The sequence below is a fragment of the Dasypus novemcinctus genome, chromosome 1 (assembly GCF_030445035.2).
Source record: "Dasypus novemcinctus isolate mDasNov1 chromosome 1, mDasNov1.1.hap2, whole genome shotgun sequence".
Taxonomy (NCBI): domain Eukaryota; kingdom Metazoa; phylum Chordata; class Mammalia; order Cingulata; family Dasypodidae; genus Dasypus; species Dasypus novemcinctus.
Genome location: NC_080673.1, coordinates 99,177,487 through 99,198,631, shown reverse-complemented (window position 1 = coordinate 99,198,631; position 21,145 = coordinate 99,177,487). Strand labels below are relative to the sequence as shown.

Below are 21,145 nucleotides of genomic sequence, written 5' to 3'. Positions count from 1 at the left end.
CTGACCGAGCAAGCCGCCGCAGTTTATAATGTATTCATCATAATGAATCACAGTTAAAGTAGTCCAGGGTACTCTTCATGAATAGGCCAAGTCTGTAATATATTACTAAGGACGACATCCCAATTAATCTATATACTCCCTGGTATATAGGGGAAACAGTATTTAGGTCTTAATTTAATAACTGCCATTCAGTGGATATGAAAATGTAAATAGCAAAGACCATACTGCAGACTTCCAAATCTCTGATTAATTCCAAACCCATGATATATTGCCTAACTTTCTTTTATAAACCAAATGCCCTGTGGTAAAACTCTGAGCCTCTTTTCTGAAAAATGAAATCAATATTTTCTTTCAAAAGTGTCTTTATGAAATCTACTGAAACAAATTTCATTTGATTCCAGTAACTCCAGAATGCCCTTAACAATATGCTCATTACTATAGCTAGTGAGATGTGCTTGCAACTTTCAGTGTTTTCTTGTGATGGGTCTTACATTCTCTATTGGATGGGTACTTCTTTGGGAACAGAGAACTTCTGTTTTCTACTATTTACTTCATGATACAGATTAGGGTCTAATCAAGCAATAATGGAGTAAGAAATATTATCTCCTTGATCAAGTCAAGTTCAAATTGGTATTGTTTTCTTTAAATTTCCCTGAGCAATATTATAAGAGGATCTTAAACCACCATTTTAGTTTCCTAGGCTGCTCAATGCAAATATCTTGAATTGGGTCAGGTCAAACAATGGGAATTTATTCGCTCATGGTTTTGAGGCTGGGAAAATGTCTAAATCAAAGCATATGAAGGCGATGCTTTCCTCCTGAAGACCTGCTGCCAGCAGTGATCTTTGGCTCCTTTGTCATATGGCAAGTTATATAGTGGTATCTGCTGATCTCTCCCCTCTCTTCTGGGTTTGGTTGATTTCAGCTTCTGGTTTCAGTGGTGTTCTCTCTCTCTCTCTCTCTCTCTCTCTCTCTCTCTCTCTCTCTCTCCATTCCATTTATAAAGGACTCCAGTAATAGGATTAAGTCTCATTCTGAATGAGATGGGTCACACTTTATTTGAAGTAGCTTCACTGAAAGGTCCTACTTACAATGGTTTCACACCCACAGAGATGGATTAAATTTAAGAACATGTTTTCCTGAGATAAGGTAAAATTAATACTTAAATCTTAACAACCTTTAAATAAATCGGGGTAAATGTGAGAAGGGAAGAGGATGGGATATATGGAAGTTTCCTATATTTCTGTGACTTTTCTGTTACCTAAACCTTCTTTGAACAAAAGTGAAAAATAAAAGACACTGGGGAAACAGACTGAAGAAATTGTCACTGTACATTAAAGATAATAGATATTATGGGAATGAAAGAAAGAATGCAAAAAAATTTTAAAATATTTTATATACTTTTTATTGCTTATTTATTTTATTTTTATTTTTTATTTATTTCGGGGGATTGGATTGTAGAAGAATCGCACCTGTGACGGGAGGATCGCTGATGCAGAGTATCAGTGGTCAGGGGATGTGTGGGGAGGTGCACCTGCAGCATGCCTCTATGGAATATGAATGTGCTCAAGTGGTCATGAAGTGTTATCTCGGTGGATGGAGAGCCACACAATAACCAAAAGAATAATGAATGCCTATCCTGGGGAGTCCTGCTACATTCTCTAATAGAGTGGCAAGAATTTCTAAAGTACATGGTCAGTGTCTAACAAGGGAGGAAAGACCAGTACACCAGGTCCTTGATATTGATGCTTGTACTTATGAACCTTGTTCTTGCCCAAGAATTACCTCCTGAAAGCCTCCTTGTTGCTATAATGTGGCCTCTCTCTGAGCCAAACTCAGCATATAAGCTCACTGCATTCCCCAGAGCATGGGGCATGACTCCCAAGGATGAGCCTCCTGACATCAAGGGATTATTACCAAGTGATAATTAGCAATGCATTTGGCAAAAGACCTTGACCAAAAGGGGGAAATATTAAAAACAAATAAGTTTTTATGGCTAAGAGATTTCAAAATGAGCTGGGATATCATTCTAGATGTCACCCTTATGCATGTTTTAGGAAGATCTCACTGACTGCCACAGTAAACAGTGCTTCAAGCAGGAGTAGCCCTGAGGGCTTTACAGTCATCTGAACACTACAGGCAGGGCAGACAACCCCAGGAATTTGGCACCCTATCAGTGGACCTTACCTTAGAATATATAATAACCTATTTCCCACAGTGTATCAGAGTTGAACTCATCTATAATTTTCCAAAAGAGGGTTTTTATGCCCCTTTTATTTGAACCTATAATTAGCACTATACCCATTAAATATGTGTCCCAGAAACTTAAATCATCCACCTGTTTATACATCAGATGAGCCCTGAATTTCATCAGAATTGCAGCCAACGGCTACCCTCCACTTCATTGACCTCACCAAGGACCAAGGACAGCTAACAAATGGATGATGATGGACAATGCCCACCTCCCAAAACATAGAGTATCTATAACTGCAAGCAAGACAGTTCCATCCATCTACCCCCATGGGTTCTAAGCCCCCTCTCAATCAGAAACAAAGTGGGCATCACCATCCCAAAATCCTCAAGACTGAGGAATAAACAAACATAAATGGGAATGCAAGTATGGACTAAAGTAGACCTGTTATTCTAGTAATGGAAGAACCGATAACATTGACATAAAGGCAGTAGTTATCAGAGGTTCTGAGGGGGAGGTGAGGGAAGAATAGGTGTAACATGGCGCATTTTTGGGAGATTGGAATTATTCTGCACGACATTGCAATGATGGATACAGACCATTATACATTTTGTCAAAAACCTATAAAATTGTGCAGTGCAAAGTGTAAACCATAAGGTAAACTATGACCGTGGTTAGCAGCAATGTTTCAATATGTGTTCACCAATTATAACAAATGTACCACACTAATGAAAGTTGTTGTTAATGGGGAAAAGTGTAAGAGGGGGAGAGAGTGAGGCATATGGGAATTCCCCGTATTTTTGATGTAACATTCATTTAACCTTAAGCTTCTTTAAAAATAATGTAATAGTTTTTAAAAGAACCTTTTAATATTCAAATCTTCATCACATGGCTAAGGCCAGAACTGGCTTTTGGTCTTCTATTTAGTGGCTTATTTTGAACTTTGGATGTTTGCTTGACAGTTTCCCAGGAGAATTTGAGAAATACCCTGTGATGAAGGAGCAAAAGTTTTAAAAAATATATTATTATTGTATCTATTTTTCTCATTCTTTTACTTTTTTTATTTGAGAAGTTGTGAGTTAACAAAATATTCATATATATTGTACGGGATTCCCATACAGTGCCATCACCAACACCTTATATTGGTGTGATACATTTGTTACTTTTAAGGTTTGTCATTTAAAGAATTAATTGTGTTTACTTTTTTTATAATAACACAATAAATTTTCTTTTGAAATGATTGTTTATTGTTTTTCTTTCACAGAGAGACCAACATAGGTAACTTTAACTCTGTTGTTATATTACAGCAGAATTCACAATGCAATGTATCAGTAACATTGAAAAAATTGTTCACAAAAGACTTTGGATGAATGTATTGTGCAAATAGTACTTATGAAGTAGAGCATTGAAACTTCCCTTCCCAAGGGTTTTGCATCATAGTGTATTGAATAAAAGTCATATAATTTCATTCAACTCTACTTTTTCCAAACACAATTTTGAGAAACGTGTCTATAATTAACAGGAATTTTCTTCAGATTAATAGCAAACTTCTCAGTTTTAATGATTAATTGTACTTTTCTAAATTCTAATGTTATATAAGATCATTATATATCATTCCAAAAGAAAGGCATTAGTAGGAAGAAAAGATTCAGAGCTTTGCTTTTATTACAATTCTATTATGTGTTCTTAACTTTTAAAGAATTTTAAAACATTAATTTATATTATATATTCTATTTTATGGTTTCTAACCTTAAGATTAAAAAAAAACACTTTAAGTGCTATACTTTAGCAAAATATGAATTCTTAAAGCTTTCTTTTCTATTCTCTATGAGATATACTAATAAGACTTAAGCATTGTGTATTCTGCTCCTAACATTTGTTTGTATTTCATAAGATTTTCCTGCTGGTTCTGTCAACGTGAAAGTCTACAGTGATGGAATCCTAAAGGCCACAACGGAGATTAAATACTACGCAACAGCAAAGAAAATGGGATGCCTTTTCCAAGTGACAGATCCAGGAGATATTGTACATCAGGTAACTTGATCTTTTCGTGAAGATAATGATAATCTAAGCTAAAGAATGAATATAGGATAAGAGAATACTTGCTTTGTTATAAAGTCTAAATGTTGATAGAATAAGAATGAGTTACTAATCAATAGGAAGGGGAAAAGCCAATCTCTGTGGTGCATAGATGCAGATAAATTAGTTTGCTTAAATCAAGACATTCCAGATAATGTCTGTTGAAGACAGCCAATCTATTACAAAATAGATATTGTAATGGGTTCATTTTAAAGCTGTTATAGAGCAGATAAAGAAAGTACAAATAAAGAGAACACTTAACAATTGAATTTCTTCTTTATCCAGATAGGATTACATAAAATAAAATGAAAATCAGATTATTTATCTAATGCTTTGTGGTTAAGGAATTAGGCAAACCAAGAATTCCATCAAAAAAGAGAGCAAGTCATGTTAACCTTGAAATTGTTATTTTCATGGACAAATTTTCAAGTTCAGTTTGTTTTCCTTTCACTTGCCATCATTACTTAATAGGGAAAACTATTGCTTTATACTAACAATGTTTATTAGGAATTCCAGGAAAACTAAAATTTTGGGGGAGGCATGCAAAGAGGCATTTTCAAACCCAAGCTTGTTTCATCTAAGTGGGTCAAACTATTTTTAACAAAGATGACTTGGTGAGGAATTTCTAATCTTCTAGAAGGCCCTTGTTTGAGACTTTTTCTAGTAAACATACATGCTATGAATTACCTGCCCTCATGATTATAGAATATAAATATACATTTTGATTACTTTTAAGCCATTAGTTTAATTTCTGCATTTTATTTTATTTTTTGTCCCAGGTTCAATAGAGAGGAAGTTTGCTTGAAGTGAGACTTTATTTTTTGTATGTTTATTCCATCAAATTTTCAGAACGAAATAGATATCTTTTCTTTTCACAACTACCAAATAATCAGGATTATAACCCCGCTTAATTGCCTTGTTTTTGTTTGTTTATTCATTTGTTTGAAAAGTCTATATTATTTTCTACATTAAAAATTACTATTCATAACAAAAAGATGAATAAAAGCAATATATTGCATTATCAATATCCAGTGAGCATAGAGGTAAGGTGGTCCCCAAATACATTTTTGCATTGGTTTAGCTGTTGAGTTAAAAAAAAAAAAAACGTTTGTATAATATGAAAATGAAATGTAATTTATGGCCCCCAGACAGTTGTGGTCAGAATGCCATAAATGTGCAAATCATGATTTCTTTTACAATTTAAGTGAATAAAAAAGGAAACTTTTTGAATAGGTTTTATATAACTAGAAAATACTGTTTCATTTTACCCTCAGTGAAAAGGAGAGTGAAAAGGGAGAGGTCAGAAAGGCTTATCATCATTGCTTCTCAGGATTTCTCCCCTGGTGATCTGCAAAGGAAATACTGGATAGTCACAGCTGGATTCAGGCTTTTACTGTCAGGAAAAAGCCATTTTAAACTTGAGGTCTGAGGACTGACAGGGAGAATTATTGTTAACTCTGTGACAGCAGACCACAGCGTGGTAAGAAGAGACATTAAGAGATTAGGTTTCATTTATGTAATTTAAACTAGGTCATGAGGTTTGACTATTTTCAGCAGGGGACCCAAAAGGGTTAATATTCAGAACCTGGGGTCTTAGACCTGAAAGAAGGAAAAGATTGCAATTCAGCCTGTCGCCATAGAATCTTAGATTAGTTGTGATTTGGGATTGGCCTAGATTAGCTGGAATCTGGCCCATGTGGGTTATCCACGTGGATTCTCTGAAATGATGAAAGGCACATCCACTGTGAAGAGGAAGGAGCAAAAGGGGCATTCCGCTGGTGTGATTTAGTGTAGGTTGGCTTCAAAAGTTGCCTGCCAGCCCACTGTGTGCTTTCCTTACCAGCACCCTTGTTTTTCCTTTTGACATTTGGTTTTGCTCCCATATAGGTTTTATTTAAAGAATTGTGTAAAACAATGATCTTTTCATTTACCAGTGTAGAACATTACAGTAATTGTTCTTTATTGTGCTATGCTCCCCCTTAATTGGGAAATTTGGATATTTTGCATATAGTCTGCTGAACATCTGTAGTTTAAAGTACAACATATCTTGTACTTTAGGCACACAATTATTGAATATTTATCAAAACATATACCAGCAGATTTGAATGAATCTTTTCTAACATCCTGACTACTTAGCTAAAAAGGCATCTTGTGAGGACTACCCTGAATTTTCCTATAAATTTTTATGCTAGATGTGATTTCAGTATTACTAAAAATGAGTAATAGGATACTTCCTATAAACACTTAAAAGCTATTAGGCATACAAAAATATGTACCTTCTTTAAATTTGAGAAAAGAAATAATAATGAAAAATGTGTATGTGTGTGTGTGTGTGTTTCCAGTAATCCTGGGTTTGCAAAAGGAGACTGTTGTCATTTAAAAGCTATTGGGCATATAGCAACATGGCCATTCTGTAGATTTGAGAAAAAAATGATAATCAAAAAGCCAGTTTTATTATTTTATTTTTAACGATGACCATTAGATCTTAAACATTTTACCTGAATTGAATTAATTGTGCAACTGCTTCCTATTTAATTTAATCTTTTTAGAATAGATAATACCAACATGTACCATCATAAAGGTGCAGTTTCAAGAACATCACCTAAAAAAATGGATTTAAGAGACATTCAAATGAAAATAGTCCAACCCCAGTTTTTGAAATAATTAGAATTCAGGTTACTAGTAATTAGAATACTAGTCACCACTACTTAACTGAGATAATTAAAACCTTTGAGACTTTCATCTTATTTACAGAAATATCTTGGAGCAAGAATATTCATTTTGTATAGGAACAACTAGATACAATATAAAAACAAAATAAGGGCAAAATTCTAAAATAACATAGCAATTATTGATCAAAGTGTTAGGATCCAATCCATTAAAAGACTTTTGAAATGCTTATAATACCAAATAATTCTTCTTAGTTACATTTCTTATTAACTTAAAAAGATATAATTTTGTTGCATCAATTTGCATTTTTACACAGTATAGACTGAAATCTTATTTTCATCTTAATTTCAGGTACACTTTATTTCCAGGTTTTAAAATTGTATATGTTATTCAATCTTTTGTTTACTCACTGCAAATATTTAATATAGAGTATGAAGCCAAATGAGGATTGGGTTACAGAATGTACCAACCTAGAGAGCTCTGTCTTCATAAGGAATGTCCTAGCATGCTTCTTTCTGTTGTTAATAATTCCTATAAGATTAGTTTATTCATTTAGTTAAAGCTTAGACTCAGCAAGTGCCTTTCTTAAATAATTCATGAGGTGATTGCTCCCTTTAGGAGATAAAGAAACTCCCCTAACCTAGGTTGACCAGCCTTTGGGTAAATTTCTTCAAGTCCTCTGTCTCCTTCAGAAGGTTATTGGAAATCTTCCTACCTTTTTCATCAACTGCTATTGATAAAAGGTACAAAGGTATCTGTCCCTAAACCATGTTTCACCACAAAACCAGAGTTATCTAGATACTCCTTTGCTACAAACTTTCAGTGTCCCACTGGATACATTTCAGACTCCTCTGAATAACACCCAAAGCTGTAGGATCCCAAATATTTCCCAGAATCACCTTCTACCACAGCATCACACCAAGTCTTCTTGATTATTTCCATGATTCCAAGTTCCTGGGATTACTTCCTCCTTTGAAATATATTATGTTATTTCAATCCCTTGCCTTTGTTTAGGATATGGAAACTTTGTGTTTCATCTTTGTATCTTTCACACAGTTAGGTGCTGGCACATGAGATAGAACTGGCAATTATTGTTTAAATAATAATGGATAAAACACATGTGCTTCTTTTTCCCTAATGCTATTTGAATAAATATATGAAAAACTATACTATATGTATATAAATGATAAGATGGAAACAAAAAGGAAAACTGTCCTCTTAAAATATGCTGTTATTTATTTGTAAAATTAAATAAATGAATCTGATGTTTATGAAAGAGAGGAACTCTTGGAAGTACATGATCTTAGAAAACATAAAGAAACTTGTGCTCTGAACTTTTTTCGATGTTGTAAATCAGTAATGAACTGTATGTCAATATACTTCATTACTGACTGATAACATCCATAAGTTTTCAGCCTTCCTTTCTTTTGAAATAGTAAGGAAATGTTTACTATTCAGAAATGCCTATCAGATGTCACTTACTTTCAAAAGACTGCATGTTTTATTTTCCTTTTCCTTTACTAGAAAGTGACAGTATGGCTTGGGACTACTTGTGGATGAGATGGTAGCAGGAGTAAGATTTTTCTCTTTTACTAAATCATCAGTGACTTATTTCATGGGAGCTCTTTCCCTAGTGTTCAAGGAATTTCCTCATATGTACAATTAAGTGGGACTATATGATGTCCAAGGTCACTAACATCTCAAATATACCATAATCTTATGACAAGAAAAAATATTCCTTATATTGGGAATTGCAACCACTCTCCATCAAAGAGGATTAGTTTGCAAATATATGGGCTCTCCACATACCCTTTATTTCACTGTTTATTAGCACTTCTTCCTAAATCTCCCTCCAGAGAAGAAGAAATTGATATGAGTTTTATGTCTCTTCCATCAGTTTTATTACTTGTTTCATATTTCTGATGAAAGAGGAGTTGTGTAGAGAAAGAACACAAATCAAATGCAATTTGGAGATTTCTTTCTTCTAGGTTCACTTATTCATATTGTGTTCCTTATTAAAATGGATCAACAAGAATAAAGCTTTTCGACTGAAGCTTGTATTTTACTAATAAAACAAGTGACGTTTCCTATATCTGTGTCTCTACCTATGGTAGTGGTCAAGAGATGTTTTATTATGCCTGATTAAGGTAGTTCAGACTTAATGGTTACACTCAACTCAGTTACAAATCACTGCACGAAATTGGAATGTAACACTTAGTACTCTCATCCATTTATTTACAGAAAAACAAATAAATTGGTTAATTTTAATAGCATATATAACAGCTGTTACGAGGGGAAAATATTTCTGAGTGCAGTTACCTAGCCATTAAAACAACCGTGCTGTTGGTTCTCACCAATTCTTCACCTTATAAGCCAATTTAGTTCATTTTCATAGTCACTGGCCCCACATGGTTTAGTTTACATTTAGCTACTGTTTAGAATATATTTTATCAGTTTTCTGCTCATTCAGTGGAAATAAATACTACTCCCATCCCCGTATTTTATTTATACCAAACTAATACACCTCTCTTGCTTCTTATATGTCCCCTTTTACTCTAATTTGCTGAGATTGGCCTTGATCACTCTTTACAAAGGATACATGTGTGCTGATACAAGTGCCACCAATAACTCAGCCCATTACAGTGAAGGCTTCTCCTTTTACCACTTAATATTTTAGAGAGATCAGATCCTTAATTTTAAAGAACAATTTAAAACAATCCAGATAAAGAAAGCACATGTTGACACAGTTAACCATATGCCTTCATAGCTATTATTCATAACAAGGAGATTAGTGAAAATTAGAGAATCTCCTCCTGAAAGGATCACACCACAAGTCATCACTAACCTTTCGGAAATTAGAAGACTGAAAAAACCCTTTGGCAAAAAAATGCCTATTTGCAATTTCTGAAGTCAATATGCTCTCTTCTGTGTCTCTTTACTAATAATAGTTATAGTTCCAATAATAATATAATGAAATTAAAAGTTCATATGATGTGGAAACTCTGTGTTTATAATTTATGAATTACTCTTGTACAGTGAACTTCCTACAAACAATGGAAATGAAGTAAAAGAAATCTTGAGCAAGAAAGATTCAGTTTCTAAGACTTTTTTTAAGTAGGGTGGTTTGCCATTTACTCTCATTAACCTTGTTACCTTAGGCAGAAACAAATAAACAAATATGTACCAGTTATACTGAAGTTTTTCCCAGGCAATTCAGTGGGCTTTTTTCTTGTTCAATTTCACCTGAATTTTCAGCAGTATTTAATATCGTTGACCACTCTCACTTTCTTGATTCAGATATTTTACTTAGCCTCCAGGAAACCACGTCCTCCTGCTTTTCTCCTTGCTCCTTTAGCCTTTCTTTTTCTGTATACTTTGCAAGTTTGAATTTATAAGGTTTTAGTTTTTAGATGTTCTTTATTTCTTGAGTTAAGGTATAAGATATACTCCAAATGTGGTTTCCTGTTAAGCACCAGACTTTCACTGCTCTCTAATTCAGGAAAGGCATCATAAATACAACTTAAAAGCCAGAAATTTGAGAATCTCCTTAATGCCTTCTATTCCCTCACCCTATAAATCCAGTCCATCACCAGCCATATCACTTATATTTACTAAATATTGCTCACATCTCTATATCTCTCCAATTCATTTCGGGCCTCATGTAATAACAGACATACTTATATTCTCACTATTTTAGAGGATATGTGTTATTAGCCTTAATTTTGGAATTTAGAAAGCAAATACAACCAATGGATTTGGGCAATCACTGGAAAAGCCAGTTCCAGGAGTCAGATCTCCTCACTGATAAATTTGTGTACTTCTCTCTAAATCACTATGTATTACATTTAATGAGTTGTTTTATAGCTGTAAACTCACATCATAGTGTTTACAGAAGAGAGAATTATTACTTACTAAAGATTTTACAAATATTTACTCATTGAAAATTCTGAATAATTCTGTCAGGTAAGTATTATTAAGGTCATATAGCTATTGAGTACTGGAGCAGGCATTTGAACACAGGTTTCCCAGATTATCAAAAACTCATTTTCTTCAACTTATAATATAATTTTCAATTTACTTAAAGCAGTTCTATAACTATATGAATACCTAATATATAATATATTTAAAACATTTGAAAGAAGTCATAATTACACTGAATTTTATAGTCTTACACTTATTTTGAATATATAGTTACAGATATGTTACAATTTAAGTAATATCTCACTCAAAACTTAGAAAACTGAGTATAGCAAGAAAATTGCTCTTTTTTAAAAAATCATAGGCCTATTCACCTATATATTATTTTTCTTAATTAACTGCATGGAATTTAGTACTAGCTCATAAAATAAAAATGAGAAAACACTGCATAACACTAGAAAATACTTGCTTTTCTCTTGTACCTGTCATTTTCTTTACAAGCTACAGTAGGAAACTTTAAGATATGTTAAGTAAACTATTTATCAAATTCCTCTTTAAATGGCTATTTTGGCTCTCTTTCACGGCATGCATTATGAACAATGGAACAAATGAGAGGACTTTTTTCCCTTTACTAGTGAAACTTAAACAAGTAAAACGATTTGTTATAATAAGAAGAACCAGGCTGTTTTTAGCTCAATATTTGACTTTCCTTTTAGATACATAAAGGTAACGAGTAAAATGCCACAAATATTTCGTGGATGTTATCTCCTAATGTGAACATTGCACATAGTCTTTCATTGAAATGAGTCTTTCATTCTCTCTTTAACTGCTATCTTTCTTTGCCTGATTTTTTTTTTCTCTTCTTACTTTAGTATCTGTGGTAGATCTTATAGGTTTATTCACACAACTTCAAGGTCAAACTCTTTGCCCTTGCCTACCATTTACTATTGGGGCTGGGAAGAGTTTCACAGATTCAACTGCCTTGCACCTAGAGGAAGCCATGTGAGATATGGAGGGGGGCATCTTTCAAGCCTTTGTTTTTATGATTAATAAAAGAAAAATAATAGATTTGGTTGGCACTATCTCCCTTTTCCCCTCCCACTTATGCATGCCCCTTTCCTCCTTTTTGGATAAACATGAATATGATGCTTGGAAGTACTGTGGCCACCTTGAAAACATAGGACCAAAATTTCTTCTTCACTTTACTCAAACACTAATTCAGATTTTATTCTTCCCTCCAAGGTATGGTATGATATACAGTGTACTTAAAGAGTGAAGGTATAAGTTAGGATCCCTATTCTACCACTTATTTTCAGGCATTTCAGAATATTTTTTGTACTCTGATTATTGAATCTATAAAAAATAGGCATTAAAAAAATCTACCTCACAGGATATTGCAAAAATTAGATAAAGCCTAGCATATTATTCATGCTCAACCTGTGGTCATGATTATTCCAACTTAAACTCTTTGAGTCTGTTTCATTGTAGAGACTTATGTTACACTTACATCATATGTACTTGCATAGCACTCCAAGTATATGAAGTATTTACCAATTTTATTCTTAGTTTTTAAAATAATTTCCTTTGCTTATTCATGTAAATTTTAAAAGAAAACTTGTTTATATCCTTCTGAGATTTTGATAGGAATTGTGTTAAGGCTTGTACACCTGTTTTGGGCATATTGATATTTTTGCTTTATGTTTTGGTAGTTTATGATTAATGAATTGAGCAGCATTCAAATATCTTGTGTAAAGGAACTCCACCATGGAAACCAAATAGGGGGAGTTTTGGCGGGGCAAGACGGCATCTGAGTGAGTGCATCTCATAATCTCTCCTTCAGAGAAACGGCTGGGTGAGGTTGGTGTCCTGCTGGAGTGGTCTGTTTCAGGGGCTTGCAGAGCAGGAGGTGTCTGGACATTGATTTGGAGAGACAGTGACAGAAGTGGTGTTTGCTAGAGGTAGAATTTTGGGTTTCTGACACGGAGGTCAGAAGTTGTGGGTGGGACCCTTCCCCCTAGGGCTGGCGGCCACGGAGTTCCCTGAAAACTATTGGTTGTGCAACGGCGTTTCCAAGTCCCGTGTTTCCCAGATGCGGGGTTCCTGGGTCTGTGTCCCCTAAGCCCCAGTAACCCATGCTCCACAGACCCACATACCTTGAGACCGCAATATCCTGGATTTCCTATTCCTGAATCCAGTGCTCCCTGAGGTCCATGATTGCCCTAGCCCTCTGGTTTTGGACTGACTCTGTGAATGCAAGAGATTTGGTGGGAGACGTAGAGGGGTTAGGTGAGTGGGCTCAATTTTCTGCCCCCCCCCCCCTTTTTTGAGCTTGGAGGAGCATACTAGCTGGCTTGGGGAGAGGCTGGGAAGAAAGAAGAGGTGAATCTGCTGAGAAAGCCCAATTTACTTAAACTTCCTTGGATAGGAAACTTGGTCTGGGAGAAGGAGGAGTCAGAATATCAATTAGCCCTCCCCCAGCACACCTAAGGGAGAGGGACTGTAGGACATGCTTTCCAAGCTTCCAATAGTATATTAGGGGTTCCTGGTGAGGTGTAGGTGCTCTCTCACTGGAAATAAAGAGTCATTGTCTTCTGTTTTGAGTTGGTTCATGAAGGACCCACTTGAATCTCCTACTGGACCCCACACGCAGCTTTCCTGCTGCCCTGGGAGAGAGGGAAGTGAGGACGGGAGAAAGGGGGAATGTCAAATTTCTAAGCATTTTATTTAACTGCAGAGAGGATTCCTAGCTTGAAACTTTGGTTTTTTGTTGTTGTTGTCATCGGCTTGTCTTCTGGTTTTTCCTTCCTCTTTACCCTCAAAGGCCCTTTTTTTCTTTTCTTTTCTTTCTTTTCTTTTCTTTCTTTTCTTTTCTTTTTTTTCTTTTTTCTTTTCTTCTCTTTTTCTTGCTTGATTCCCCCCCTTTTATGTCCCACCCTTTTTTCTTTTTCTGCCTTTCTCTTCTTTTTTATATTAGGTGCTGCGGGGAGCGCTTCACATCTGCTGTGTTTCCTCATCCTCCATTTCCTCTTTTCTGTATGTATTGATTTTGGCCACCAACACTATCCCCTTTCCTCTACATCTTTCTATCCTCCATCATTTATTGTTTCTCTTACGTTCCACCTCTCTTTGTTTGGCCCCCCAATTTTCTGACTTTTCATTTCTAATACCTTTGTTCTGTTTTCTGTCTTTTATTCACTCTTTCTGTTATTGTCTTTCTTTTCTCTTTCTCTCTGTCCTGAAAACACTGGCCTTTTAATTCATATTCAGTTGGCTATCACATTATAGGTACTCTACTTACTGTTATAACTCTACACGGCTTACATGAGTCTAATATCCATTCTCCTAGATCTCACATGGTTCCCCTGTTAACATTTACTATCAGTACTACTATTATACATTTTCTTTTCTTACTTATTTTGCTTTCCCTGGCCCTAATATTTTCCTTCAAGTGAACCTAGCCAGCAACAAGAAAATAGAATAAGAACAAAGTGACAATGAGAAGACATAACACATACACAAAAACAGCAACTAATTAAACCTCAAGACTAGACAAAGAATCTAAGGAACTGATTAACCCTGACAAGATTAAATGATGACCAGACAGCAACAAAAACCTACAAACCAAACCAATAATCAGGAAATCATGGCCCAATCCAATGAACAAACTAAAAACCAGGAAGAGGAGAAGAACATCTAACAAGTAATTAAAGCTCTCAAAACATATATTAGCGACCAATTTGATGAAGTGAAGGAAGAGATTAAGAATATGAAGAAAACACTTGGAGAGAAGCAGAAGAAATTGCAATCATACTCAAAAGGATCACTGATATGATGGTGAACAGCACAATTCAAGAAATCAAAAATACACTCTCAGCAAATAACAGCAGATCAGAAGAGGCAGAAGAGAGAATTAGTGATGTACAAGACAGTACATATGAAATCAAACAGATAGAAGAACTGATGGATAAAAAGATAGGGGGAAAAATACAGCTGGGATTTAGGGACCTGAATGACAATGCAAAATGCACAAACACACACATTATAGGCATCCCAGAATGAGAAGAGAAGGGAAAGGGGACAGGAAATAATGGCTGAAAACTTTCCAAATCTACTGAGGGAGATGGATGTATATGTCCAGGAAGCACAACACACCCCAAACAGCATAAATCCCAACAGTCCTGCCCCAAGACGTATACTTGTCAAATTATGCAGTGCTCAAGACAAAGAGAAAATTCTAAAAGCAGCAAGAGAAAAGAGAACAATCACATACAAAGGAGGCTCCATAAGATTAACTGTTGATTTCTCATCTGAAACCATGGAGGCAAGAAGGAAGTGGTATGAAATAGTCAAGGTACTAAAAGAAAAAAATTTCCTACCAAGAATATTCTATCCAGTTAAGCTAGCATTCAAAAATGATGGAGAGTTCAAAATATTCACAGATAAACAGAAACTAAGAGAGTATGACAAGAATCCTGCCCTTCAAGAAATACTAAAGGGAGTGCTTTGGTAAGAAAGAAAAAAACAGGAGAGGCAGAGTTGGAGGAAAGTGTAAGTCAACTAAAAAGACAAAGAAAGAAAAAAATCAAAATACGACAAACTCAAATCCAAAGGAAATATGGCTAATATAAATAATTCCTTGAAAGTAATAACACTGAATGTGAATGGATTAAATTCACCTGTCAAAAGACTCAGACTGGAAGATTGGATAAGAAAATATGACAGATATGCTGTCCACAAAAAACATATCTTAGACCCAAGGATTCAAAGATGTTGAAAGTGAATGGCTGGAAAACAATCTCACAAGCAAACAATAAACAAAAAAAAGGGCAGGAATAGCTATATTAATATCAGACAAAATAGACTTTAAATGCAAAACAATTGGGAGAGACAAAGACAGATACTACATATTAGTGAAAGGGATAATCTTTCAAGAAAAACAAACAATCATAAACATTTATGCACCTAACAAGGGTGTCTCCAAATATGTGAGGCAAACACCAGAAAAACTAAGTAAAGAATAGGTGTCTCTACAATTATAGTGTATAGTGTATAGTGTATAGGGGACTTTAATACACCACTACCAACTTTGGGCAAAACATCTCAAAAGAGAATCAATAAGGAAACAAAAACTTTGAACAGTATATTAGAGGAGCTGGACCTAAAAGACATATACAGAACATTACACCCAAATAGAGTGGGATATACATTCTTCTTAAGCACATGTGGATTATTCTCCAAGGTAGACCACATGCTAGGCCACAGAGAAAGTCTCAATGAATTCAGAAAGATCAAAAATCGTACAAAATAATTTCTCTGACCACAGTGGAATGAAACTGGAAATTTCCAAGGGCCAGAGGCCCAGATTTTGCACTAAGATATGGAAATTAAACAGCATACTCTTAAAAAAACAGTGGGTCAAAGAGGAAATCTTGAAATTAATAACAACCTTGAAACTAATGAAAATGATAAGACAACATACCAAAACTTATGGGATGCAGCAAAAGCAGCCCTGAGAGGGAAATTTATAGCCATAAATTCATACATCAAAAAGAAGAAAGAGCTAAAATTGAAGAATTAACTGCACACTTGGAGGAATTAGTAAAAAAACAACAAAGTAACCCCAGAGAAAGAAGAAAGAAAGAAATAACAAAGATCAGAGCAGAAATAAGTGAAATAGAATATAAGAAAGTGCTCAAAAAAATAAAACCAAGAGCTGGTTCTTTGAGAAGATCAATAAAATTGACAACCCTTGGCTACACTAACAAAGAAAAAAAGAGAGAAGATGCAAATACACAAAATAAGAAAGGAGAAAGGAGACATCACCACTGACCCCACAGAAATAAAGACTATCATAAGAGGATACTTAGAAAAACTATATTCCAACCAGAAGGACAATTTAGAGGAAATGGAAAAATTACTAGAAACACATAAGCAGCCTACATTGATGAAAGAAGAAACTGACGATCTCACCAAACCAATCACAAGTAAAGAGATAGTATCAGTCATTAAAAACCTCCCAACTAAGAAGAGCCCTGGGCCACATGGCTTCACAGGTGAATTCTACAAAATATTCTGGAAAGAACTAACACCAGCAAGACTTGCTGAACTCTTCAAAAAAATTGAAACAAAAGCAACATTGCCTAACTCATTCTATGATACCAACATTACCCTAGTACCACAGCCAAACAAAGACTCCACAAGAAAAGAAAACTACCAATCTCTCTAATGAACCTAGATGCAAAAATCCTCAACAAAATACTGGTTAATCATATTCAACAGCACATTTAATGAATTATACACCATGACCAAGTGGGATTCATTCTGGGTGTGCAAGGATGGTTCAATATAAGAAAATCTACCTATGTAATAGACCATATAAACAAATTGAAGGAAAAAAACCACATGATATCTATAGATGCAGAAAAAATTTGACAAAATACAGCACCCTTTCTTGATAAAAACACAGCAAAAGATCAAAATAGAAGGAAACTTTCTGAACATGATATAGGGTATATATGAAAAACCCACAGCTAACATTGTTACAATGGTGAAATCCTAAAATCTTTCCCATTAAGATCAGGAACAAGACAAGGATACCCAGTATCACCCCTTCTATTTAACATTGTCTTAGAAGTACTTGCTTGAGCACTGAAGCAAGAAACAGATATAAAAGGCATCAAAATTGGAAAGGAAGAAGTAAAAATTTCACTATTTGTAGATGCATGATCCTATACAGAGAAAACCCTGAGAAGTCTACAAGAAAGCTTCTAGAACTCATAAATGAGTTCAGTAAATTCGCAGGTTATAAGATCAATGTGCAAAAATTGGCAGCATTTCTGTACACCAATAAGAAGCAATCTCAGGAGGAAATCAAGAAACAAATACCATTTACAATAGTAAATGAAAAAATCAAATACCTAGGAATAAATTTAACTAAAGATGTAAATAACTTGTACACAGAAAACTACACAGCACTGTTCAAGGAAATCAAAGAAGACCTAAATAAATGGAAGAATATTCCCTGTTCATGGATAGGAAGACTAAATATTATTAAGATGTCTATCCTAACAAAACTGATCTACACATTTAATGCAATCCCAATAAAAATCAACACAGCATTCTTTAATAAACTAGAAAAACTAAGTATGAAATTTATTTGGAAAGGAAAGAGGCCCCAAATAGCCAAAGACATATTGAAAAAGAAAAATGAAATTGGAGGAATCACACTACCTGACTTCAAAACATACTACAAAGCTACAGTAGTGAAAACACCATGGTATTGGCATAAGGAAAGACACACAGACTAATGGAACTGAATTGTGAGTTCTGATATAGATCCTCATATATACAGTTGTATAATATTCAACAAGGCCACCAAACCCACTCAACAGGGAGAGAATGGCCTCTTCAACAGATGGTGCCTAGAGAACTGGATATCCATATGTAAAAGAATGAAAGAGGATTACCAACTCACACCTTATACAAAAAACAACTCAAGATGGATCAAAGACCTAAATATAAGAGCCAAGACCATAAGGACTTTGGAAATACAGGAAAGCATCTATAGGACCTTGTAATAGGAAATGGCTTCATGAACTTCACACCCAAAGCATGAGCAGCAAAAGAACAAATAGATAAATGGGACTTCCTCAAAATTAAAGCCTTCTGCACCTCAAAGGAGTTTGTCAAGAAAATGAAAAGAGAGCCTACCCAATGGGAGAAAATATTTGGTAATCATATATCTGATAGGAGACTTATATCCTGCATATATAAAGAACTCCTATATCTTGAAAATAAAAAGACAAACAACCCATTTGAAAAATGGGGAAAAGATTTGAACAGACACTTCTCCAAAGAAGAAATACAACTGGTGATAAAAGCACATGAAAAATGCTCAAAATCACTAGCTATTAGGGAAATGCAAATCAAAATTACAATGAGATACCATCTTACTCCTGTAAGTTGGCAGCTATGAAAAAATAGAAGACTACAAGTGCTGGAGATGATGTGGAGGAATGGGAACAATTTCCCACTGCTGGTGGGAATGCAGAAGGATATAGTCATTCTGGAGGACAGTTTGGCAGTTTCTCAAAAAACAGCTATAGATTTGCCATATGACCCAGCAATTCCACTGCTGGGCATATACCCAGTAGAACTGAAAACAAGGACACAAACTGATATATGCACACCAATGTTCATAGCAGCACTATTCACTATTGCTGAAAGTTGGAATCAACCCAAATGCCCAACAACAGATGAGTGGATAAATAAAATGTGGTATATACATACAATGGAATACTACTCAGCTATAAGAAGGAATACAGTACAAACACATGTAATAACATGGGTGAATCTTGAACACCTTATGTTGAGTGAAGCAACACAGGCATTGTAGGACAAATACTATATGACCTCACTGATATGAAATAAGTAAACCAAGCTGTCTTAGAGAGCTGGAGACTGGATGATAGGCTTAAAGGAATTTGGGGGTTAGAGGAAGGTTGTGAGCTGACACCTACCTGGGTGAAATCTATGATAAGCTAGAGGTAATTATTTTTACAGGGAAGCAATAAAATGGGGTCATAGGGATACCTTTGGGTAGGGCTTTGCAGGTTTGAGGGGTGCTAGGGATGGGAGGATGGGTAAGGTGGCCCAAGAAATAGGGGGGAAGGTGGGGGGAACATCTGAACATAGGAGATTGTTAGGTATGTGGTTGAAAGTATAATATTGAGAAAACTTTTTTGAAAACATAATAAGGAAGGTTACCTGTTTAAGATACTTAAAGGGGAGAATTTGACACAGGGCAGGCTTCTAGGGAGTGTGTGAGTGCTCATTTTGTCATAGTGGGTTGTATCACTGGATGAAGACCCATACAATGAGAGTGAAGGTATACCCACATTCTGCAAAGGACTGATGTTCTTAAATAGAGGGAATTATATCTCGAGAGAATTGGTGGCTCCCAATGGGTTAGGGCAGTTGAGCATGTCAAGCCCTCAACATTGTTGCAAGTATCTCTGAATATGGTCCTTCAAGTAATGAAGATTATCATTGTGGGCCCTGAGTTGCGGGGGGAGAGGTATTGAATAGATGGAATCAGTCTAACTGTGGGGCAATGGAAGTGTTCCACAAGATTATGCAAAGATGGATATAAGACACATTAAATTACACCAAAAATGTATAAAAGCCTATAGACTAAAATGTAAACCATAATGTAAACCCAAGTGTAACCATATTTGAAAGCTATTGTCTCAATATCTGTACATCAGTTGCAGCAAATATAATATGAACGTGTAAAAAGATCATTGCTGGGGCAGGGACAAAATGTTTGATGCTGGATATGTGGGAGTACCTTATATTGTATAGACAAATTACTGTGATCTAAAACTTTGTAAAGACAAACTTAATAATTAGAGGAAAAAAGAAAAAAGAAAAAGAAAGGATGTAGACACTGACGAAGAAATGGAAGAAATTGCCTTGCCACTGTACATATAGGGCAACACTTATAGCAGTGATAAAAGACAAAACATCAAAAACAAAGCTTTTTCATGTTTTAATTTTTTTGATACCCAATTTATTTTTACTTTAATTTTTCTAAATTAGTGTGTATTCTATATCTAACCTTTAAACCCATCACTATATTCCTTTTTACTATTAATGGAACCTGGCAATATATTAGGTTTCATTTTCGAAGAAGTTTTCGATCACAGAGAAGTGAAACTATGGCAGGGGAGGAATACTGGTGTGAAATGTTATTGATAGGGGGCACATGATTGGAAGTGAGTTCTCCAGGGCATGTATACAAGGCACATAAAAATGTTTGGATATTTTCATCATGGTTACAGTTAAAAATGACAGTGGAGGGAGTGCTGAGTTCCTAGCCAGCGGAGCTCTATCACATTCCCCAATGGAACAGCAACAATCCCCTAAGGGCAATGGCTAAGACCAATAAAGAAGGATGGACCAACAATGAGCCCTTGATACTAATGACTATGCTTATGAGCCTATGCACCTGAAATAAGAACTAGGCCTCATGCTGCAGGGTACCTAAGTATTATACTCCTGAGAGCCTCCATGTTGCTCAAATGTGGTCGCTCTCTAAGCCAAACTCAGCATGTAAATGCATTACCGTCCCCCCAGCATGGGACAGCATGGGACTCCAGGGGATGAGCCTTCCTGGTGCTGAGGGATTTCTACCAAGTACCAGTTGATGTAACTAGAAAATGACCTTGAATAAAAGGATCAACTGAGACCAGCAGAATATCTCAGTCTACAAGTAATATCAGGTGTC

General features: G+C 35.3%; 1 protein-coding gene across 2 annotated transcripts in view; it reads left to right on the top strand.

The window, feature by feature from the left end:
• The window catches only part of BANK1 (B cell scaffold protein with ankyrin repeats 1), a 371,762-nt gene that overhangs the window by 114,356 nt on the left and 236,261 nt on the right, over positions 1-21,145 (top strand). For both annotated transcript variants that reach the window (XM_058294914.2, XM_058294915.2), the window contains exon 5: positions 4,085-4,224. In XM_058294914.2, coding sequence (XP_058150897.1) covers positions 4,085-4,224 — 140 coding nt within the window. The remainder of the gene's footprint in view (positions 1-4,084; positions 4,225-21,145) is intronic.